Source organism: Tachyglossus aculeatus (genome assembly GCF_015852505.1).
Source record: "Tachyglossus aculeatus isolate mTacAcu1 chromosome 12 unlocalized genomic scaffold, mTacAcu1.pri SUPER_6_unloc_1, whole genome shotgun sequence".
Classification (NCBI taxonomy): Eukaryota; Metazoa; Chordata; class Mammalia; order Monotremata; family Tachyglossidae; genus Tachyglossus; species Tachyglossus aculeatus.
In genome coordinates, this window is record NW_024044828.1 from 15888481 (window position 1) to 15912482 (window position 24002).

General features: G+C 46.8%; 1 protein-coding gene across 1 annotated transcript in view; it reads right to left on the bottom strand.

Annotated features, from left to right (window-relative positions):
* Positions 1–6990: 6990 nt before the first annotated feature.
* LOC119921004 (prostaglandin F synthase 1-like) overlaps positions 6991–24002 on the bottom strand; it is a 34492-nt gene continuing 17480 nt past the window's right edge. The window contains exons 3-11 of the mRNA XM_038741302.1: positions 21923–22071; positions 18744–18908; positions 16897–17013; positions 16005–16082; positions 13948–14070; positions 11702–11809; positions 11181–11345; positions 10239–10321; positions 6991–7666 (exon numbers count right to left, since the gene is read on the bottom strand). Of these exons, the coding sequence (XP_038597230.1) occupies positions 7624–7666; positions 10239–10321; positions 11181–11345; positions 11702–11809; positions 13948–14070; positions 16005–16082; positions 16897–17013; positions 18744–18908; positions 21923–22009 (969 nt within the window). The 5' untranslated portion in view covers positions 22010–22071 and the 3' untranslated portion in view covers positions 6991–7623. The remainder of the gene's footprint in view (positions 7667–10238; positions 10322–11180; positions 11346–11701; positions 11810–13947; positions 14071–16004; positions 16083–16896; positions 17014–18743; positions 18909–21922; positions 22072–24002) is intronic.

Here is a 24002-nt window from a genome sequence, read left to right on the forward strand (position 1 = left end):
CTTCTCCCTCCACATCATGGGGAGCAGTGTGGCCTAGTGGATAGAGCACAGGCCTGAGAGTCAGAGGACCTGGATTCTAATCCCAGCTCTGCTACTTGTCTGCTGTGTGATCATAGGCAAGACAGTTAACTTCTCTGGGCCTCAGTTCCCTCAACTGGAAAATGGGGATTCAATACCTGTTCTCCCTCCTACACCCTCATGTTCTCCCACCCACCTTCGCATCAAACAGAAACTCCTTACCATCAGCTTTAAAGCACTCAATCACCTGGCCTCCTCCTACCTCAACTCGCTGCTCTCTTCCTTCAACCCAGCAGGCACACTTCACTTCTCCAGTGCCAACCTACTCACTGTCCCTCGATCTCCTTTATCTCGCCACTGACCTCTCGCCCACATCCCACCTCTGACCCTTTTCATATCCGACAGATAATTAGTCTCCCCACCTTCAAAGCCTTTTTGAAGGCATATTTCCTCCAGGAGGCCTTCCCTGACCAAGCCCTTATGTCCTCTTTTCCCACTCCCTTCTGAGTCACCCTGATTTGCTCCTTTTATTCACCAACCCTGTCCACAGCCCCACAGCACTTAGGGATGTATCTGTAATTTATTTATTTATATTAATGCCTGTCTCCCCCTCTAGACCGTAAGCTCATTGCGGGCAGGGAATGTGTCTGTTATATTGTTGCTTATACTCTTCCAAGAGGTTAGTACAGTGCTCTGCAGACAGTAAGTGCTCTACAAATAAGACTGATTGATTGACTGATTGGTACTTACTCTGTGAGCCCCATGTGGGACCTGATTATCCTGAATATACCCCAGCGCTTAGTACAGTGCTTGGCATATGCAAAGCGTTTAACAAATACCACAATTATTATTACTGTTACCTTCCTCTCCCACTTGGAATATTTGCATAGACTCTTGTTCTTGCCTGTAACAGGAGGCTCGCTTCCCTTTCCCCCAAACCATTTCAGCCGTCTTGTCTTATCTAGTCTATGCTCGGGATGACATCTTGGGTCATCCTAAGATTGCTGGACTTTGCTTGAGTCATCTCTGACCCACATTAATACTATTAAAATCTCACCTCTTTCAGGAAATCTCCATGTGGGCAGAGAGTATGTCATGTATTCTCCAAAACACTTAGTACAGTACTCTGTACACAGTAAGCACTCAGTAAATATTATTCATTGAATCGGCCCCCACCTCTAAGCAAGATGTCTGTTTGTTCCTTTACAACACTATGTGTTTCTATTTTATCTCTCTTTTAAAATGATAAGTTCCTTGAGGGTAGGGACATGGTGCTTTCCCTATCCACCTTCTGTTCCCTTTCTGTAGCACTTAGTACAGGACACAGTGAGTGCTTCAAAAGTTTTTGTTGATGATAAGGTCCTTGTTAAACCAAATGCTCCCATAACAGGAGCTCCTGTCCGTCCATCAGCCTCGGACATTCTAAGACAAAGATAGTGGACTTGGAGGTCTGGAATGCCTCTTGAAAAGCCATCTGGTCTGTCCCCCTGCCTCCAGGTGGGACTGGCTCCAAATCACCCCAGAAATGGAGGAGGAGGAGGAGGAGGAGGAAGAGAAGGATGAGATGGAGGATGAGGAGAGGGAGGAGGGGAGGGAAGAGGAGAAAAAAAGAAGAAGAAGGAGAAAGGAGAGGAGGAGGAGAAAGTGGGGAGGAGAAGGAAAGGTCCAGTGCTTATTCACTCCTGCAGAATTAACAGTTGGAATTTTGGCATAGGCCAGAGGAACTCAATTAAATGACAGCCCTCAGCTAACCTAAGAAGGCTCAGGGGTCAATTGAGAACATTAGGAGCAAATTCAAGTTTTCTCTCTGTCTCTCTGTCCTCCTCCTTCTCTCTTTTCTCCTCTCTCCTTTCATATCTCTGTATCTTCCCAGGTCCCTCAGGTTAACATCATTGACATTCTTCCTGGTGAGCAAGACTGGGCCTCATTTCCCAACTTGACTGTTCAGGCCTGTAGGCCAGAATCAGAGCAGAAGCTAAGGCCTCAGTGGGCGCAATCCCACTGGTGTCACCGATGCCTTTGGTGGCTTCAGATTAAATTTTGGCTCTTGGGAGAGGGGTTGAGAACTCCAAACTGTGATTCAAACCGTGAAACTTCCAGCTAGTCGTTTCCCCATCCCAATAGGCTCCAGGATGTAGTGAGGAGAGAGCAAAGTCTAGTTGTGGCCCTTTAATTAAGCCCCTCTGAAAGAACCACCCAGAAGGCCTGTGGGAGTAAAATTTAAGCTTTATTGACCCACTTGGGGACTACGGAATCACTGTGCCATGGGCCTAGACCAGTGCTTCTCAACTAACTGAGAAGCAGTGTGACAGTGGAGAGAGCACGGGCTTGGGAGTCAGAGGTTTTGGGTTCTAATCCCACCTCTGCCATTTTGTCAGTTGTGTGACATTGGGCAAGTCACTTAACTTTTCTGTGCCTCGGTTACCATATCTTTAAAAAGGGGATTAAGACTGTGAGCCCTACGTGGGACAGCCTGTTAACCTTTTGTCTACCCCAGCACAGTACCCCAGTACTGTTCTAAACAGTACTTGGCACATAGTAAGCGCTTAACAAATGCCATCATCATCATTATTATTATTAACTAGTGATTCTCTTCAATGACAGGTGGCCCAGCTGCCATTGGGTGAAAAATGCCCTGGTGGGGTCACACATTTTCCAGCAACCATGTCGGCCACCGATCAGGCCACATCCCTGAATTACTGGCTCAGGCTCTACTGCTGTTTCCAAAGCCCCATTTGAGTGGAAACACATAAGAAAACATGTCTTTGGTGCCACCTCACTCACCACATTAGACTTTGTTCTTGTTCCTGAGACAGACTGGAAAATCCAGGGGATATTTTGACATATTTTCCATTTGCTTTACGGGTGAGTAATGCAATTTGGTTTGCTTTCCCAGGTTGTGCCCCTTCCTCTGTACCATGGCTGTCTTCCAGGACATATATGTTTTGAGATTCGGTCTTATCTCTGTTTGCTGGTTCTCCCTGTACTGTAGCCATTTTCCGATGTGTTTACCTTTTTGTTAACAGCCTCAGTGACTTAAAATTTGCCTTTGCTTATCCGCACAACACAATTTGAGTCAGTTCTCTTCTCAACCCAGTTGATTTGATATATGTGCCATATCCTGAGAAATGGGATCTTTTTGGTGTTCAATTTTATCCAAGTCATGATAAAAAAAAAAAAGCACTGCTTTTACTTAAGTAATGCTAGGGAATCTTCCTTTAAATATCTTCCTAAATAGGAGGGAAAAATCTCTCCTGAAGGGGACCAGTAGCCTCTCCCATTAAGAACAGATTAAAAGGAGTAGTCAGATGCATTGCAGTATCTTCAGATGAGATCTCCTCCCTCCTCTCAAGTGCTACTCCATACACCTGTGCTTCAGACCCCATTCCCTCTCATCTTATGAAGTCTCTCGCCCCTCCTTAACTTCCATCTTCAACCACTCACTCTCCACTGGTTCCTTCCCCTCTGCCTTCAAACATGCCTACGTCTCCCCCATCCTAAAAAAAGCCCTCTCTTGACCCCACCTCCCTCTCTACTTATCACCCTCTCAAGCAGGAGAGGAGTTGGGAATGGAGGGAGTGTGGTTCAGTGGAAAGATCATTTATTATCATTTACTATTCTATTTATTTTGTTAATGATGTGCATCTAGCTTTATTTCTATTTATTCTGAAGACTTGACACCTGTCCACATGTTTTGTTTTGTTTTGTTTCCTGCCTCCCCCTTCCATTCATTCAATCATATTTATTGAGCACTTGCTGTGTGCAGAGCACTGAACTAAGCGCTTGGAAAGTACAAGTTTCTGTCTGACTGTGAGCCCGCTGTTGGGTAGGGACCGTCTCTATATGTTGCCAACTTGTACTTGTACTCTATATGTTGCCAACTTGTCACAAGATTGGGGTCTGGAACAGGAGCCTGCAGGTGAGAGGGGTGGTGGAGAGAGATTCTGATTGCAGTGGGAATGTGGGAGTGGTACAGTTGCAGAGTTGAGGAGTGAGAGAGTAGTGAGAAAGGGAGATATTAACCTTGATTGAAACTCAATAAGTGCTCAATAAAAATCACTGATTGACTAAGTGGCCTCTGGTGGAAAAGGCAAAGGAATGATCTCTTCATTTCCCTTGCTACTTCTCTCTGAACTATGATTCTCTAGAAGAAGCAGTGTGTGAGGGAGCCCTTCAGATAGTACCGAAAGAAGGTTTTAACTAAGCACCCACCTGCTTATGGTGCCAGACCTGGGGTGATTCAAAGTAAGTTAAATACAGTATTTGCCCTTCAAGAGCTCAGCATCTAACAGAGGCTAACATATCTAGCATTTCGGTTGTGGCAGAAGTTGTGGGCAGCTGGGAGGAAAGAGGGAGCTAGACACTATTACACCACAAACTACAGTATCTTCCTCTTCAGGTCTGGGAAAATAACCGAGAACTCGAATCCCACAAATTGGGAAATTCAAAGATTCTGGTTCTTGAAGTGACTTTATCTAGGTCTCCAGACTTGGGGTGGGGTGGGTGGGGTGTGAAACTAATGATAGCGATATTCTCCCTCTTCCGCTTAGATTCGCTTCCCATCCTAATTATCCATTTTCCGAAGAGTACTGAAGAGAGGGGCCCTCCCGGGTTTCCTCCATGGTCAGTGATTCGGGAATTACCCGGACCAGATTCCTCTGTCTACCTTGGGAACTATTAAACAGGAAATAAAATAATTAAAACATCCCGAACTTTTGTTTCTAGTCCTGCTTCTGCTTTGCCTCATGCCTTCTCTCTACCTTCTGAAGCCATCACCTCTGATCACCCTAGAAAGGTTCAAGAGGGTCATGCCTTTGCCCAGGAGCTTAGGAGAATCACACTAGCTGAGATTTGGTGATCTGAATGAGGGACTCTGGACTCTAAAAGGAGAAGTTATTTAGGAACTAAAGCCTCAGGATACTATCAAAAATCCTCATTTCATCAATGGTTTCAATATCCACTTTCATCAAACTCCTTTCTGGAGTCGCTAAGAAGTGAAAAAATTGACAGTAGGAGCCTCTTCTAGTCCCTAGATATTCTTTGACCTATGAAATGGCCAAAAAGCATTAGGGAAGACTTCTAGCCCATTCCCATTCAAGCTCCTGAAGGAAAAATTCAGAGTCTATATACTCCAAGCCCTGTTCCAGTCTTGTCAGCACAATTATTCAATCAATTGTATTTATTGAGCACTTAATGTGAGCAGAATACTGTACTAAGTGCTTGGGAGAGTACAATATAACCATAAATAGATACCTTCCCTGCCCACAGTGAGCCCAGTAATCCAAATGCTTTTTTGGGAATTGGCTCCCAAATGCTTTTCTCCGCTACCCTATTCTAATAGGTCCAGATGCAAATAATAATTGGGGTATTTGCTTGCACTTATTGTATGCCAAGCATCTACTAAGCACTGGGGTAGATGCAAGTTAGTAGGGTCAGACTCATTCCCTGTCCCCCATGAGGTTCACAGTCTAAGAGGCAAGTCACTTCACTGTGCCTCACTTTCCTCATCCGTAAAATAGGGATTAAAAACTCTTCTCCCTCCCCCCTATTGCAAACTCTGAGCCCCATGTGGGCCTGAGACTGTGTCTGATCCGCTTATATTGCACCTACCCCAGAATTCTGGCAGACAGCAAGCACTTAATATTACTAATAGTTCCCCTGGGACCAACAGAGGACCCCTCCTTCCTCCATCCACCAGCCCACCCCGGGATTGGAAATCCCAGGAGCCGCAGCCTGGAAAGTCTCAGCAGCAGCAACTTGGGAAGTCCTAGTAGCCACAGCTTGGAGAGTCCCAGCAATCTCTCACTCCCTCAAGCCAGGACTGCTTTCTGATGAAAACAGTGAAGAGTATGTCTGAGCCTCAAAACAAGGCCCTTCACTGCCCTCATCCCTCCCTCTTTCACCTCAATAAATACAATTGACTGACTGACTCAAGAGGGTGAAATTTCCAAGAACTTGCCTGCTAGGTGACCTTGGGCAAGTCACTTAACTTCTCTGGGCCTCAGTTAACGCAACTGTGGGATTAAGAGTGTGAGCCCCATGTGGGACAGCGACTGTGTCCAACCAGATGAGGTTGTGTCTATCCCAGTGTTTAGTGCGGGGCCTGGTACAGAGTAAGCACTAAACAAATACCATTAAAAAAAAGTGGACATGGAGGTGAGTGGGTAAATATGGCCCTCTGAGCCAGGCCAGAAGAATGGGGTGCAGGGGATGGGGTTGGGATAGTTTCTTCAGGCTCCGGGCTGAACGTGGGGAAGGGAAGCTGGCCTTAGACAGAGGGATGGGTACATTAATCATTTAAAAATTGATCCAAATTGGTTTCAGCTTCATTCAGCCTTTGGTGTGTCCCTTGCTTGAGTTATGTTGTACTTTCCCAAGTTTTAAGTGCGGTGCATTATGGCCAGAGGATGCTTAATAAATGATGCTACTATTTGCCATCCCAACAGGTCTGCTTACTGGGATTTGATATGGAGAAATCCTCAGGACAAGCCCAGTCCGGTTCTGTACCACCAGCTTCAGAATGAAAGGGAGGAAGAAGAATCAGTAAGTAAGCAGCTTGAATTAACAAAAGAGTTTGGACCTACTAATGGGAAGCCCTGTATTCTAATTCCCGGTCTGCTGTGTGATCCTGGGCATGTCACATCATCTCTGTTCCTCAACTTCCTCATCTGTTCTCCCTTCTACTTAGTCTGGGAGCCTCTTGAGGGACGTGTACTTTGTCCAATCTGATTGTCTGTATCTATCCCATACCTTAAGTACAGTGCTTTGCAAATAGCAAGCACTTAACAAGTGCCACAGTATTTATTATTAGGCAATACATGCTGGAACGGTAAACCACTTCTGTATTTTTACCAAGAAAAGTCTATGGATACACTACCAGAACAATAGCAGGTGGAGGTGGGGTGTTCCAGGAGAACTGTGTTCATGGAGCCGCTATGGGTCGGAGATGACTCGACAGCATAAGACACGATATGCTGGTGTCCGTAGACAGATTATTTTATATTACAAATTAGATAAAAGGGGGTGTGGAAGAATAGGCGCGGACTAGTGAGAGAGGGCATGGAGCCCAAAGGGATGTGAGGAAGAAGACATCTTGGAACAACTTGATAGAAAATGGGAGCTTGTCTGGGGACTGACCAAAGGGGAAATGGAGGGCATACTGACCAGTAAGGAAAAAGGGAGCTTGTGCTGGGATGGCAGGAAGCCCTGGGATCAGAAGGTAGCAGGGCAGGAGAAGGAAGAGCCATGAGGGCAGTGTTTGGTGTACCAGGAAAGTGGCATCGCATGTGTCATTTGCTTGTTTTGTACATCCTAAGATCTTAGTTAAGTGCATTACACCCAGTGGGTGCACAGTAAATGTGATCATTTCTAATAATTACTCCCTTTGGTGTTAGCCACCAGCAGAGAAAGAGTCAGAAGTCATTGTGAGTTCAAACAACAACTTTATTTTCCTTTCATGAAGGGACTATGAAGAGACTCCAGTAGCCTGGGGATTGAATCTTTGTCAATTTCATGTAAATGGTCATCAGGCTGCCTGGAGTTTGAGAGGGATTGGGCATCTGACTCATACTTCTATGGCCTCAGTTCTTCAGCATAGGGACCTTATCAGTATTCCTCATTAAATGGATAGTTAGGGTGGGATGAGAACCTGTAAAGAAAAAGGAAAACACAGTGTAATAACAATAATAAGATTTTTTTAAACAGCGTTTACTCTGTATTAAACTCGTGGATAGATACAATTTAGTCAGATGAGACACACTCCCTGCTCACCAGTGACTCACACTCTAATAGGGAGGAATAGCAAGTAATTCTTTTAAGCATCTGCACAGTCTCCCCCCAGGCCCAGAGAAATTACGTGTGGACACGGTGAGGGGAAGCTCAGGGGTGATAGTTCAGGGCATAGGTGAGGCCATCTTCTTGCAGCAGCAGCATCTGACTGAGGTCAGTCCCGACTCAGACCCCAAGAGATTGGGTCGTGGGGGCCAGGAAGGGTAGGAAAGGTAACTGAACCGGGGGGTTTCGTAGAAAATAGCCAGATGGAGAGGTGGTGGTGAAAAACCAGTACTGATAGAGAAGCAGCGTGCCAATGGATAGAGCATGGGCTTGGGAGTCAGAAGGACCTGGGTTCTAATCCTGACTCCCCCACTTGTCTGTTGTGTGATCTTGGGCAAGTCACTTAACTTCTCTGTGCCTCAGTTACCACATCTGTAAAACGGGGATTAAGACTGTGAGCCCTAGGTGGGACAGGGACTGTTTCCAACCTGATTACCTTGTACCTACCCCAACGCTTAGTTCAGTACCTGGCACCTAGTAAGTGCTTAACAAATATCGCAATTATTATTATTATTATCCTGCCAGGCTGTAGTAGTCAAGAGTGATGGCAGACTCCCGTGACACAGGGTGTTTCACCTGCCGGGCAAATCCTCAGGTACCCATCCTCATCTCCACTTTCCCTAAGTTTCAGTTCCCCTGGGCACCAATGCCCATTTGCCCAGTTTTATACCAGGCAGTCTGGTTTTCAGCTGCGGATCCCTTTTCTGAGGAAGATATTGCCCTAGACACTTTCATGTCATAGGTTTCTACTTGGCTTTTGCCTCCAGGTTCCATGGCTCCAAAGCAATGTCTGCATTTTCAAGCACCTGGGAGGGGAATGAAATGGCTTTGGAGCAAGGGAGGGTCAGACAGACTGCCATGAAATGTGCCACAGGACAAGAGTATCTAGTGTATGTAATGTCGAGTGCATCTGAGTGGGTGACATTGGCATGGCCATTCATTGAGGCAGGATAGGGCTGGCCATTGCCCCTGGAGATGGAGCCAGTCATCCTGCAGCCTCCCTCCTTCCCTGGGGTTCTGGACCTGCCCACAGTCTGCCCAAACACAAGCTGACCCTGTTGACCCCATCATTAAAAACTGACAAATTGGCCAGCCACTGAAGCAGCATGGCCTAGTGGATAGAGCACGGGACTGGGAGCTAGAAGGACCTGATCTAATCCACTCGTCTGCTGTGTGACCTTGAGCATCTCACTTCACTTCTCTATGCCTCAGTTCCCTCATCTGTAAAATGGAGGTGAAGACTGTGAGCCCCATGTGGGACAGGGACTGTGTCCTACTTGATTACCTTGTATCTACCCCAGTGCTTAGTACAGTGCCTGGCACGTAGTAAATGCTTCACAAATACTATTATGATTATTATTCACTCACTGATACCGGACTCCCCTTTGCCAATCAGAAGTAACACATGCATGAAACATTATGCAGGTTTTGCAATGTAATTGAGATTATATGGATCCTTTTGCAGAACGAGGGATCTCTGATCCCATCACTTTTGCTCCCTAGAAGAAGAAGGCTGGGCTTTGCCAATAAAAGTACCAGTCATAAAGGCATCAAGTGCTGTCTCCGCACCCAACGGGAAACCGACCAGCTGAAAACCAATGGTTATAATAATAATAATAATGGCATTTATTAAGCGCTTACTATGTGCAAAGCACTATTCTAAGCGCTGAGCACTGTTGTAAGCGCTGGCACTGTGGTTATGAATGACTACCCTATCCATAGGGGCGCCCCGGGGTTCAGGTTTCTATTCCAAGTGCCCACAGTCTCAATCCCCATTTTACAGATGAGATAACTGAGGTACAGAGCAGTGAAGTGACTTGCCTAAGGTCACACAGCAGACAAGTGGCAGAGGCAGGATTAGAACGCGTGATCCCAGGCCCGTGTGCTCTATCCATTATGCCATTCTGCTTCTCTGACATGGCCAGCCCTAACCCACAGGCTCAGGTGAGGGAAGACCCTTTTCTGGCCCTACAGGGTAGGAAAAACCAAGCTCTCATTGTTCCCCGGGCTGAGAAAGGATGGCCCTTTAAAAACTCAGACCACCATGCGAACAGTCAGTCACAGCTCCTGGAACCTGCTCCCTCATTCCCAGACAAGAGAGCTTTTCTGCTCTAGCCACACCTCTACCCCACCCAGGCCAAGGTTCTACAGCAAAGTAAATAATTGGGAGATTCTGGGGTGGCAAGAGTAACCCTCTCCCCTGTGAGGCTTCAGGTAGATGAGCAGGCCCGAGTTTAATCGGGAAAACCCGGATGCTGTTCAAACCACAGCCCTGCTTCCCTACATCCCTGCCAGACGTATTCCTTGACCTGTCTGGATATGCCCCATGACCCCCACAGCTCCACGTGCCGAAAACAGCAAGTTGGGCCCAAAGACCAGACACTCACATTTCCACCTGAATATAGCGGTAATTTCTGTTGAGGCCGTCGATGGCCTTCATATCCTCCGGGTTCAGCTGGAAATCAAACACCTGCCAGAGGGGTGGGGGGTGGGAGGGAAGTTCATTATTCAACTCCTCTGAAGTAAAGGTGTCTTGACTGATTCTGTCAAACTTCCCTGGGGAAGGGCCCCTAACCCTAGCTGTGAATACCTTGACAGCAGTGACCGTATCTGCCTTCCCTGCTCACGGTGGGCATGAAATCACCGTTGTTGACTGACTGACTGATTGGAGCTGCCAAGAGAAGGCTAACAGGGAACATGTGCAAACTCTTCAAGGTCAGCCACCTCCCTCATATTCACCTCGCCAAGCCTTTTCTTCTGTTTTTTCCTTCTATTCCTGTCCATCGGCCACTGGTGCTGCTTCCCTTCCTTTCCTGCCCCCACTCCTTTCCCCACCCCCACTCAGGACTGGAGCAGTGAAGAACAGGCGGGTCTAGGACTGCTGGCCCAGCAGAAAACCTCCGCTCTCACTTTCTTGGAAGTGGCCACCAGTCTTCTGGTTTCTCAGAAAATGATGAGGCACAGTGGGGGCTGATCAGGGCTCCATCTGCTGTCTCCAGCTTTGGCATCAATTTGCTTTGGAGGTCTCAGGTAATGATTGACTAAGTGGCCCTTCTAAATTTTCTCTGTTCATCTCTAACTTTCAGGCAGATTCCAAGGAGTCTTTGGGATTCGGCAGAGATCTAGAATGGATCCACTCTTCCGTTATCACTCCCCAGGGTCAGTGATTCTCCTCACTATACTCTTCCTAATACCAGGATTTGACTTCCACCCTTCCTCCAGAATCAAGGAACAGATCCCCTCCTTCCCTAGCATTCACACCCACCGGCAATACAGCTGCAATAGTTCCTTAATTCCCCTTATGGCCTCTTTCTTCCCAGCCTCCTTACCTGAATGTTCTCCTTGATCCGGTTCTCGGTGAAGCTCTTGGCCAGGACCACAACTCCACGCTGCAGCTGGTAGCGCAGGGCGACCAGGGCTGGGGTGCGGTTGTGTTTCTTGGCGATGGCGCCCAGGACTGGGTCCTCCAGCAGCACTGGGTAGCTCGGATTATCCTTCCTTATGGCCAGGGTTTGGATGGGGATTCAGGGAACTGAGGGGCTAGCTCAAAACGGGATCCCTGGGGCTTCCCTGATATGGGAAATACCTTGGGGAGGAGAGAACTAAAAGCCAACCTGCCCTCACACCCAAACCAGGGCCCTTAGGACTAGAACTTTCTGAGGCCGTGTGGCGTTCTCCATGCCTCGCTCCCCACCAAGATCTAGGGAGCATTCAGGTTGGAGCATCCTATGCCAAACCCAAGGAGTTTGGGGTTTAGTTGGACTTGGGCTGCAGGGAGAGAACTGGCAAGGAAACCACTTGCAATTAGCCAGCTTGATTTACTCTTTCCAGACTGTGTCCTTCCTTACACTGTCGGAATGACCTGGGAGCCCAGGGCACTGTATGCCACCAAAGCGATAGAGTTGGCCTTGCAGAACTCCAGGAGTTTGCTCTGGTTGAGGTACGGGTGACATTCTACCTGCAGAAGATCCCAAACATGGAGATTTCAGAGTGAATGAGACACCAGAGAGAGACCCTAAGAATCCAGGCAGAAGTCATTTGAACCATGAAGAGGGGAGCACTGTCTAGTCACAGCCATCTGAAAAAAAACACACCTGGGTGAAATAATAATAATAATTAATGATATTTGTGTTATTTGTTAAGTGCTTACTATGTGCCAGGCACTGGGGTGGATACGAGATAATCAGGTTGGACAGCGTCCCTGCCCCACATGGGGCTTACAGTCTTAATCCCCATTTTACAGATGAGGTAACTGAGTCACAGAGAAGTTAAGTGACTTGTCCAAGATCATACAGAAGACAGGTGGTGGAGCTGGGGTTAGAACTGAGTTCTAACTCTGAGCTGAGTTCAGAGACGCAGTGTGGCTTAGTGGAAAGAGCCCCGGCTTGGGAGTTAGAGGAAGCATGTTCTAATACCAGCTCTGCCACTTGTCTGCTGTGTGACTGTGGGCAAGCCACTTAACTTCTCTGGGCCTTGCTACCTCATCTGTAAAATGGGGATTAAGACTGTGAGCCCCATGTGGGACAACCTGATTATCTTGTATCTACCCCAGTGCTTGGAGCAGTGCTTGGCACATAGTAAGCGCTTTACAAATACCATTATTATTATTATTATTATTATTCCGACTCCCAGGCTTGTGTTCTATCCACTGGGCCATGCTGCTGAACCTTCCTGAGATTCCTTCTAGCCTCTAGGCTAAGAATTATATTTGGTGAGGGAAGGGGGAACTGTTGGGCTACACCTGGCAGGGGAGAAAACAGAGAACCCGAGCCTCAGGATGAGTCAGGCTTGCAGAGACCAGGGGAACTGAGTTCATTCATTCATTCATTTAGTCTTTCTTTCAGTCGTATTTATTGAGTGCTTTCTGTGTGCAAAGCACTGTACTTACTGCTTGGGAGAGTACAATATAACAACAAACAGACACATTCCCACCCACAGCGAGCTCACAGTCAAGGGGGGAGACAGACATTAATACAAATAAATAAATTACAGATATATACATATGTGCTGGGGGGATGGGAGGGAGGATAAATGAAGAAGCAGGTAAGAGCAGTGCAGAAGGGTGAGGGAGAAGAGAGAGGAGGGCTTAGTCAGAGACAGTTGGGAAGAACGTGAGCGGATTCATCAGGAGAGGAATCAATCAATCAATCAATCGTATTTATTGAGCACTTACTGTGTGCAGAGCACTGTACTAAGCACTTGGAAAGTACAAGTTGGCAACATATAGAGACAGTCCTTACCCAACAGTGGGCTCACAGTCTAAAAGAGTGAAGCAAACAGTGAACAAACTGATATACCTCTGGTCTGCAGTGGTTACTGGCAGCACTTCAGAATATTTAGCACTGTAAGCTTGCTATGTGCAGATAACATGTCTGCTAATATTATTGTACTCTCCCAAGCACTTAGTACAGAGCACTATGTAGGGTAAGCGCTCAACAAATAGCATTGATTGATTAGGGTACAGTATCTAGACTGTAAGCTCATTGTGGGCAGGCAATGTGGCCATTGATTGATTTATGCAATATCACACACATTACACCAGGCCCGCAATGTAACATGATGGCTTCATGGGTGCCACTTTGCAGAAGTACTCCGAGTTTGCCCGATCTTAGATCATTTCTCCAGGGTAACTCCTGGCTCCCGCAATTGCTCCAGAGCCCTCGCATTTCTTTCCCAGATCATCTAGCAGATGGGCACAACTTACCAGCTTGGGGTCACAGAGGCAGAAGCCGCGGCAGAAGGAGATCGGCCAGCTGAAAACCCAAATGTCCAGCTTAAAACTGGATAACTGATAACCCTACTCTGCTGCCCTTCTCAGCTTCTGAGGCAGTGGTCAGCCTCATTTTTCCAAGATGGAACTTGAGATTTTCATGCTGGGAACTGTCCCTAAATCTGTTCAATGTAGGGAGGGCTACAGACCCTCCTCCAAGGAATTGTCCTCTCTTGGACGGAACTAATGATAATTCACACAGATCAACACAGATGCAAGCAAGTGCCCACATTTGTGTAAGAAGGAAGAAATGTTGAGGGGGGCAGAAGAAGAAGAGATGGTCAAAGAGATGTAAGGCACCAGAAAAACAGTCGGAGACGTCTTACCTGGTTGCAGACGGGTTTATATTTGAGGCCGGGCTTGGTCAGGATCATCTCTAGCTGCTTGTGGTTGAAGTTGGAGACGCCAATGGATTTGGTCAACCCTGCATCTTTGCATACCTCCAAGGCCTGTGCCGGAAGAAATTGGGATTCCTGAGGCAGCCACAGGGCTATGAGGGATAAGCGGTTCCAGCCTCTGCTCCTATATTCGTTCATTCATTCATTCAGTCATATTTATTGAGCACTTACTGTGTGCAGAGCACTGTACTGAGCACTTGGGAAGTACAAGTTGGCAACATATAGAGACGGTCCCTACCCAACAGTGGGCTCACAGTCTACAAGGGGGAGACAGAGAACAAAACAAAACGTATTAACAAAATAAAATAAGTAGAATAAATATGTACAAGTAAAATAAATAAATAAATAGGTAGAGTAATAAATACATACAAACATATATGCATATATACAGGTGCTGTGGGGAAGGGAAGGAGACAAGGCTGGGGGGTGGAGACGGGGAGGAGGGGGAGATGAAGGAGGGAGCTCAGTCTGGGAAGGCCTCCTGGAGGAGGTGAGCTCTCAGTAGGGCCTTGAAGGGAGGAAGAGAGCTAGCTTGGTGGATATGGGGAGGGAGGGCATTCCAGGCCAGGGGGGTGACGTGGGCCGGGGGTCGACGGCGAGACAGGCGAAAACGAGGCACGGTGAGGAGATTAGCAGCAGAGGAGCGGAGGGTGCGGGCTGGGCTGGAGAAGGAGAGAAGGGAGGTGAAGTAGGAGGGGGTGAGGTGATGGACAGCCTTGAAGCCCAGGGTGAGGAGTTTTTGCCTGATGCATAGGTTGATTGGTAGCTACTGGAGATTTTTGAGGAGGGGAGTAACATGCCCAGAGCGTTTCTGGACAAAGACATTCCGGGCAGTGGTGTGAAGTATGGATTGAAGTGGGGACCTTCATTGTGTGTGGTGGGGGAGGCGGGGGGGAGGAGCGTGGTCCTTACTCAACCACTAGTTCTAGCGTTCTACAAAGTGTAATGGCCTGCCAGCCCCTTGGTGATTTTTCCTCCCAATTCATGTGCCCTATCTATAAATTTCTGAAAGTCTTTGTATGGATAAAACCTGCCCCGAGGAGGCCCTCGGAAGTGCTTTCCTCAGTTCAAGTTCTATGAAACCAGATTCAGTTTCATTTGGTCTGCCCTCCCCCATCCCTAGGGTGACCACCAACATATTCGACTGATGGGCCAAGGGATAGCAACGTGAAGTTGGATGGAACATTCTGCGGGTTTGGCCCCAAACCTACGTTGAGGTGATAATAGTAGTAAAAGTAAATGATAATGCATTCTATTAAAAATGTTAATGATAGAATTGCAACTAGAGTGCTTAAAAAATTCTGGTTAGAAAATCTTCGCAAAGTTGCAAGTCCATCTCGCTGCCTTTGTTGCTTATCGTCTGACACCGGCCCCGGCCATGGGGAAACACGGGGGGCGATTATTAAGTATGTGACTGCCCTTCTACACCTTTGTAATTAACAGCCGTAGCATTTGTAAAGAGCTGGTGTCTGTCAGTCTCCCCTTTAGACTATAAGCTCCTTGAAGGCAAGGTCTGTGTCTCTCATTTAGGTGTACTCTCTCAAGCACAGAAAACAGTGTTCTGCACACAGAAGGCACTCAGTAAATACCATTGATTGATTGAGTGATGTGCTATCAGTACTTCTATCAGCTCCTATCTGATATCAGGTAAGGAGGCCATTAAAGTATGCAGCTGCAAGAGGAAGAACTAGCAGGATTTAGAGACAAGTGAATGTCTGGAGGCAGAGGGTCAGTTGAAGGTTTCTGGGATAGGAAGGAGGGTGGTGTTATCAAAACTCAGGGGAAAGTAAAGAAGAGGAGAGACTTTGGAAAGGAAGTTCGGTTCTGTTTTAGGCGGATCAAGTTTAACTGGCTGTGGACTCTTCCAGACAGATGTCCTGGAAGGCAGGAGGAGGTGGGAGGTTATAGTTGAGCTGGCCAGGGACAGGATTCCTCCCCAGGAAGCCTTGGTTGGCCATGGAGCTGTGCCTCCATGGGCTACTCACCTCCCAAGTGGTGCAGAGATCCACATAGTCAAAAGACAGTTTCTCCTTTTTCTTTAATACCTCCAAGTCCATTCCAGGCTGAAAGACAAAAGGAAACATCTATTCTCAGCATAACATCCCCCTGGAGATTTTACCATGCAAAGAGAGCTCATGACTGCCAGAAAACATTAAGGAATGGTTTACATTGCAAAGACGATACGTTGATGAGCAAGGGAACTCAAATGCATTCTTAGGGGGAAAGTTGGGGATATAGAATTTTAGAGAGAAAAAATGTCATCCTCTCAGCATTACGGATGGAGGGTAAGGAGAAGAACATGTTTCCTCCAAGCAACTCATTGCCACTATCCATCCTGGTGCACCCATGGGCTCACAGTCGAAGAGGTAGGGAAAGCAATTATCCCAGTTTTGAAGGTGAGGCAGCTGAGTCCCAGAGCAGTTAAATGACTTGTCCAAGGTCACCCACCAGGCCAATGTGAGATCTGGGACCAGAATTTCGATCTCCTGGTTCCTAGTCCCATGCCCTTTCTGCTAGCCCACGCTGCCTCCCAGATTGACCTGGAGGCCAGGAATCAGGCTGGTGGGACTGGGTGCCACAGAGCCAGCTAAGGCAAGGTAGTCTGTCTCGGAGGTGGATGTTTTGACCCCATAAGCCCACTGTGAAGCACAAACCCAGGGCTCTGACGATGAAGCTGTGGTGAAGTGTTTCTCCTCCTCAGAGAAACCACTCCGAGCCTAGCAATAAACAAAGCACTGGGCAGACACCAGCAAGTTGGAGTGCTTAGTACAGCACTCTGCACGCAGTAAGTGCACGGTAAATACCGTGGCTGGAATGATTGACTGGAGACTTGTGTGGATGAGCCTATGTGGCTCTCTGGTGAGCAAAAGCATTTACCTTCAGAGTGACGGGCCAGTGAATGATGTAGAGATTGAGGTAGTCCAGCTGGAGGTTCTTTAGTGTCTCTTCCAGAGCTGGGCGCACGGAGGTAGGGTAGTGACAGCTGCTCCAGAGCTGCAGGGTTGGGAAAGGTAAATCCAGCACTCATTGTGCAACTCGCCAGGACTGTGTGCGGGACAGTGGCGGAGCATCAAACAGTAGGGAGAATGGATTGGATTTCTCTTGGGTGCAGAGCCCACCCTCGGGATTCACAGAGGAGGCCGGGGTTTGGGGGCTTCTTTCAGGAGTGGGCACAGAGTCAGGATCTGGCTCAGGCTGGGACCCCCATCTCCCCCGGGGAGGTCTCGTAACTAGCCCTACTTCAGGTCTGGATCCAGCAAACCCCAACAGCCGAGGCAGAACCCCGGGCCGGGTGATGTCTGGCCAAAAGAAAAGAAGCAGTGTGGCTAGTGGATAGAGCACAGGCCTGAGAGTCGGAAGGACCTGGGTTCTAAACCTGGCTCCTCCACTTGTCTGCTGTGTGACCTTGGGCAAGTCACTTCACTTCTCTGTGCCTCAGTTACCTCATCTATAAAACGAAGACCGGGAGTCCTATGTGGGACAGAGATTGGGTCCAACCTGATTAGCTTGTATCTACCCCAGTGCTTAGAACAGTGTCTGGCACACAGTGAGCACTTAACAAAAAAAAGGGTCTTCCACTGAGGCACTCATGGAGCACAGGACACTCCATCTTTTTGCTTCACAGGGCCTCCAGGCAGATGGGGTGGGAGGCAATCGGGGTCAGGGAGAAGCCTACTGATGGCACTGTCGAGGCAGCAGTGAAGCAATGCCAGTGGCCTGGTCTTGGCTCAGGCTGGGCAGAAGGCCACCCCTAGGACTGTGTGGGAAGAGAATAGGATGGAGAGGTTGGGATATATCTCCCATCACTGTTCTCATCTGTCCCCCTTCACACCCTCAGTGCTGACTCTTCATTTCTGCTCTTTGCCAAGGGAATAATGATAATAAGGATAATAATAATTATGGTACTCGTTGAGCACTTACTTTGTGCCAAGCACTATATTAAGCACTGGGGTAGATGCAAGATTATCAGTTTGGACACAGTCCCTGTCCCTCGTGGTCCTTATAGTTTAAGTAGGACTGAGTAGGATTTAATCCCCATTTTATAGGTGAGGAAACTGAGAACTGAGAATTGACTTGCCCAGGCTTCACTGTCTCCCGGGCCCATGCTCTTTCCACTAGGTAGGCCCCGCTGTTTCCACAGTGTGAAAGGCAGAAGTGGGGGGAGCAGGGCTCAAGGGGCGGGGGGGTTTGTTGGGGAGAGTCTCAAGATGGCGATTGTTCTGATGGAGGGACCGGGTGAGTCTCTGATGTTCAGAAACCAGCCCTTCTCCCCAGGTCAAGGGACCCCCTTTCGCGCTTTCTCTTCTCCAGCTCCTTCCTTTCCCAAGGGGCCTGGTGGGAAACTCAGGGATGGCGACCTCAGAGGTTGGGAAAGGGGGGGCGTAGATCTCCATTTCCTCCTATCACCTAAGGGTAAGGAGAGAGGGGGACGTTCCTGCAGAAAGGCGACTCGAGAAACCCCTCCCAGGGAGGAACTGTGGGGTCCCCAGCTGGTCTGTGCCCCCAGATTCCGAGTTCCTTCACTGATCTAAAGCAGTTACCATCTTTTTCAGTCAGTCAGTAATGACTGTCAGATTGTGACATACCTCATTTAGGGCCTGCCTTATGGTGTCGGATCTGAGAGGCAGTAAATATACTTTTCATCTTAATGAATGAGCCTGATGGACATTATCCCAAGAACCATTTCAACAAAGCACGACCGCCAACATCCCCCCTTAGCACACCTTTCCAGTGTAGAAAATGTCCTCCCTAGTCACAGTACCATCTGCAATCTTTGCTTGAATGGCCCGTCCAACTTCCCTTTCATTCTCATACAGGGAAGCCCCATCAATGTGTCGGAAACCAACTTCAATGGCTTTCTTGACCGCCATTTCTCCTTCACTTATAGCCTAGAGATTGACAAGACAAAGAGAGACAGAGAGATTGCTTAGTAGCCTGTGAAGTGCATGGCCTGGGAGTTGGAGGATGTGGGTTCTAATCCCAGCCCTGCCACATGTTTGCTGTGTGATCTTGAGCAAGTCACTTCACTTCTCTGCAGCTCAGTTACCTCACCAGGAAAGTGGGGCTTACATCCGACTTCCTCCTTAGATTGTGAGCCCCATGTGAGACAAGGACTGTGTCCAACCTGATTTACTTGTATCTACCTTAGCGCTTAGAACAGTCCTTGACATCCAGTAAGCGCTTAAGAAGTATCAAAAGTAAGAAGTACCAAAAATTTGTGCCCGGCGGGTGAGAACCAAAGGTAACTGCCATATTATACAATCACAGAGTCCTGGTGCTGGAAGAGCTCTCAGTAGGTCAACTGGTCCAGATCTCTGCCTCCTGATAGGTAAATTAATAACATCCATGACAGCACACAGGAGGTGACAAACGTGATGGAAAAACAAGAGGGCAGCCTTTTTGTGTATGCACAGTGAAGCCAGGAATGTGGGTCTCACCTTAGCCCTGTCAGTTACACACACCCCTGGGTGACTTTCACCATCATTTGCATCTACTTTTGTTTTTTTTTAAATGGTATTCGTTAAGTGCTTGCTATGTGCGTGAACGGTATTAAATGCTGGAGTCCTTACAAGATAACCAGTTTGAACAATATTTAATCGTCATTTTGTACATAAGGTAACTGAGGCACAGCATAGCTTAATGACTAACCCAAGGACCCATAGAAAGAAAAGTGCCAAGGCAGAATTACACTTTGCCAAACAGCAGCTATGTTGGAAAGAAGAAGGGACTTTAAAGTAGTGAGGCAACTCTTGTGGACTCTGGCATGGACTAAAAGTATCCTGCAATTGTTTGAAGGAGGACTATTTTGTAAAATTCTGAAGGTTGCAACCCATGCAAGGTCAGATGTCGCCACTTAAAGGTTAACTGGAGAAAGAATTTTCATTGGATGTGGATTGGATTGGTCCCAAGAGGGACCAATAAGTGAAAGTTCAGGAAAGCAAGGTCTCTGCCAAACTGGACATCAGCATCCAGAGTAACATTTTACCAGAGGAAAATGATACTCCACTAAGCCGTATTCAAAATTAAAATTTTTAAATTTTAGATGAAAGGAAAAGTCGATGAAAAGGACATGTCTATATGGCCGCACTTTCTAATACCCCAAGAAGTGATTCTTGGATGGCAGCACATGTGCGGTTTAATCGAATCACCAAAGAGCTCTCCCTCCTAGAAGATACTGATTTGGGACATAAGGCACTCTTTGGAAATCGGGATTTATTTCAAGGACTAAGTAGTTTGTTAGGGCAAAGGAGATACACCCTGAGTAAATTCAAAGCCTCCTATTTGACATCCAGGTACAAAGCTGGAAAGTGGCATGCCTAGTGGAAAGAACACAGGTCTGAGAGACAGAGAATACAGGTTCGAATCCAGGCCCTGCCAATTACTTGCAGCGTGATCTTGGGCAAATCACTTAATTTCTCTATGCCTCAGTTCTCTCTACTGTAAAATGGGGATTAAATACCTGTACTGTCTCCTACTTAGACCATGAGCTCCATGCAGGGCAGGGACTGTGTCCAACCTAATTAACTTGTGCCTATGTGTAAAAAGTGTTTTATGCATAATAAGTGCTTAACAAATACCATACCCAAAAAAGCTGCACTTTCCTCTTCCAGTTAACTTAAGGCAAAGCTAGGAAGAATGAGGAATTTCCTATCATTATTGTTATTGTGAAGGAGAAGTGGAAGGAAAAAGAGAAGGAGATGGAGAAGAAAAACTTGCTACATGCCAAGTCTTGGAGTAGGTACAAGATTGGACACATTCCTTGTCCCATTCAAGGTTTGTAGTCAAAAAGTAAGAAGATCATGTGTCTTATCCCCTTTTTATGAATAAGGAAACTGAGGCTCAGAGAGAGTAAATGACTTGCCCAAGGTTACACAGCAGATCATTTTCAGAGCGGGAACTAATAAAACCCGGGTCTCCTGGCTCCCAGATCCATACTCTTTCCATGAGGGCTCACTGCTTTCAGTTACCAACTAGAAGCTGAGGGATCTCTGGAAGGGTTCCCTTTAGTCATCAGGGGAAAAGCCAACAGGTAATTGTGATGCTTGGATCCCAGGGCCCTCGAAATAGCAATCATTTCATATTGTGGCAAATGGGAAGAGTCTCTGGCAATTCAGATGCTATGTGTCACTTTGGCTACTGGAGCTAAACAGTTCTGGGTCAGTGTTTTATTTTGTTTTGATTTGAATGGTATTTGTTAGGCGCTTACTATATGACAAGTACTGTTCTAAGCACTGGGGTAGATGCAGGTTTATCAGGTTGGACACAGTCCCTCTGTCCATGGGGCTCACAGTCCAAGGTAGAGGAAGGGGGATTTAATTCTCCTTTTAAAGATGAGGTAACTGAGGCCCAGAGAAGTGAGGTGACTTGCCTAAGGTCTCTTAGTAATCACCTGGAAGAGCTGGGATTAGAACCCAAGTCCTCTGACTCTCGTTTTCTTTCCACTAGACTATGTTGCTTTCTGGGGTCCAGTTGCATTGCCTCCCTTTCTTCTACCAATTTTGTTACAGTGCTCTCCATTTTTTAACCAAAACAATGACTTCTAAATTTAAAAAGGGAGCTTTGTAACAAGGGCAAGAATAGCTAATTTATTTGTGAGAATTATTTAACCAAGAGTTACTGTCAATTTTCTAGAGTAACTTCAGCATCATAATAAACTAGCTGTTTCAATAGATAATTTTGTGCATGTGTGGTCTAGGCAATTATTCACATTTATTACAAGTTGTACATGGAGTCCAGCTTGAGAATGATTATTTTTGATCCTCATAAATCTCAAATTTAACCCCCCAGTGGTGGGGTAAAGAGATCGATTGGTGTAATCTGCTTATAATGAGTCCCCGTTCCCTTAGCGGGGGATGCAGTGCCCAGAGGAGAAAGCATCCCACAAAAGGATGTCTGTACTTACGTTCATAAGTCCAAAAGTCCCAAATCCCAGCACTGGTATTTTGTTCCCATCATTCAGCAGCATGTGGCGAGCTGTCACAAAGTTCATTGTTGGTGGATGAACAGAACCAGTCAGCAGGACTGGGTATGTGTTCACTAGATGCCTCTCCTCTTTGTGGAGCAAAAGAGAAGAAGGTTTTACTCTAAGGTGCTATTTATAAGCTTCCACTACCATGTAGATCAGTAGGAGGGGCCTGGCTTAAAGTTGCAGTTTGGAGAGGAACATAGATCAACAGAGTTGAAAAAATCAATACATAAAACATTTGGATTCAAAAAATGAGGTCAGGTTGGCCATGGTGAGGACCTGAAACTGGAGGACATCACATTCATTCATTCATTCAGTCGTATTTATTGAGCGCTTACTGTGTGCAGAGCACTGTACTAAGCGCTTGGGAAGTACAAGTTGGCAACATATAGAGACGGTCCCTACCCAACAGTGGGCTCACAGTCTACAAGGGGGAGACAGAGAACAAAACAAAACATATTAACAAAATAAAATAAATAGAATAAACATGTACAAATAAAATAAATAAATAAATAAATAAATAGAGTAATAAATGCATTTTGTGTATGCATTTCACTTCTAAGTGAAGTGTAGGGCTGTTCTAAGCCCTGGAGTAGATAGAGACAAAGTGATAGGTTGGACACAGTGCACGTCCCGCCCGGGGCTCACAGTCTTAATCCCCATTTTACAGAAGAGCTTACAGTCTAGAGGGGGAGACAGACATTAATATAAATAAATAAATAAATTATGGATACGTACATGAGTGCTGTGAGGCTGAGGGTGGGGTGAATACCAAGTGTCCGAAAGTGTGCAGCTTCTCAGAGGAGAAGCTGACTGAGGATTCAGGAGTAGGTGGTCTTTTCAGTCATTTAATCAAAGTTATTGATAACCCAGTGCACTGCACCAGGCAGCTCGGTAAGATGGCAGAAGAAAAAAAAAAGAATTTTCCCCTCGGATTATTTAGCAGGGAGACAGGACAAGCCTAAATATGTGAGGTAGTTAACGTCCAGAACCTAAAGCTACATAACAGGTCAAATTTGATAGCCACAAGCCTCAGTGAAGAATAATAATAATTATTATTATTATTATGGTATTAAGTGCTTACTATGTGCCAAGCACTGTTCTAAGTGATGGGGTAGATACAAGGTAATCAGGTTACCCCTAGAGGGGCTCACAGCCTTAATCATTCATTCAATCATATTTATTGAGCACTTACTGTGTGCAGAGCGCTGTCCTTATCACCTTTTACAGATGAGGTAATTGAGGTACAGAGAAATTAAGCAGCTTGCCCGAAGTCACACAGCAGACAAGTGGTGGAGACAGGATTAGAACCCACGTCTTCTGACTCCCACTCCCTTTCTCTTTCCACTGAGCCACACTGCTTCTCTAATTATGACTGAATAGTGTCAGGTCTCCCTAAATGGTAGTGGAGGTTGGTCGGCAAACAAGGAATATGGGGATGGGGTCAAACAGATGGCAAGATTGCTTCACCCCAGGGCTGCAGGATGAGAGAGGCGAGGAAGAAGGTGCAGCATGGAGGAGGCCAGGGATTGCATTGCCCTTTCCTAGGGTGAGGGTGGATTCTGTGATTCCCACCTCCGTAAGTATCTCAAGGCCCCAGTAGCATGTGAATCAACAGCAGCTGCTGCAGAACCAAATTCCTTCTGTGCTTTCCCTTTTTTTGGTTTTCAAATGGTATTTATTAAGCACTTACTGTGTGTCAGGTGCTGTTCTAAGCCCTGGAGTAGATAGAGACAAAGGGACAGGTTGGACACAGTGCACGTCCCGCACGGGGCTCACAGTCTTAATCCCCATTTTACAGATGAGGTAACTGAAACCAAGAGAATTTCATTCATTCATTCAATTAATTCAATCGTATTTGTTGAACGCTTACTGTGTGCAGAGCACTGTACCAAGCCCTTGAAAAGTACAATTCAGCAACAAATAGAGGCATTCCCTGCCCAACAATGGGCTCACAGTCTAGAAGGGGGGAGACGGACATCAAAACAAGTAAACAGGCATCAATAGCATCAATATG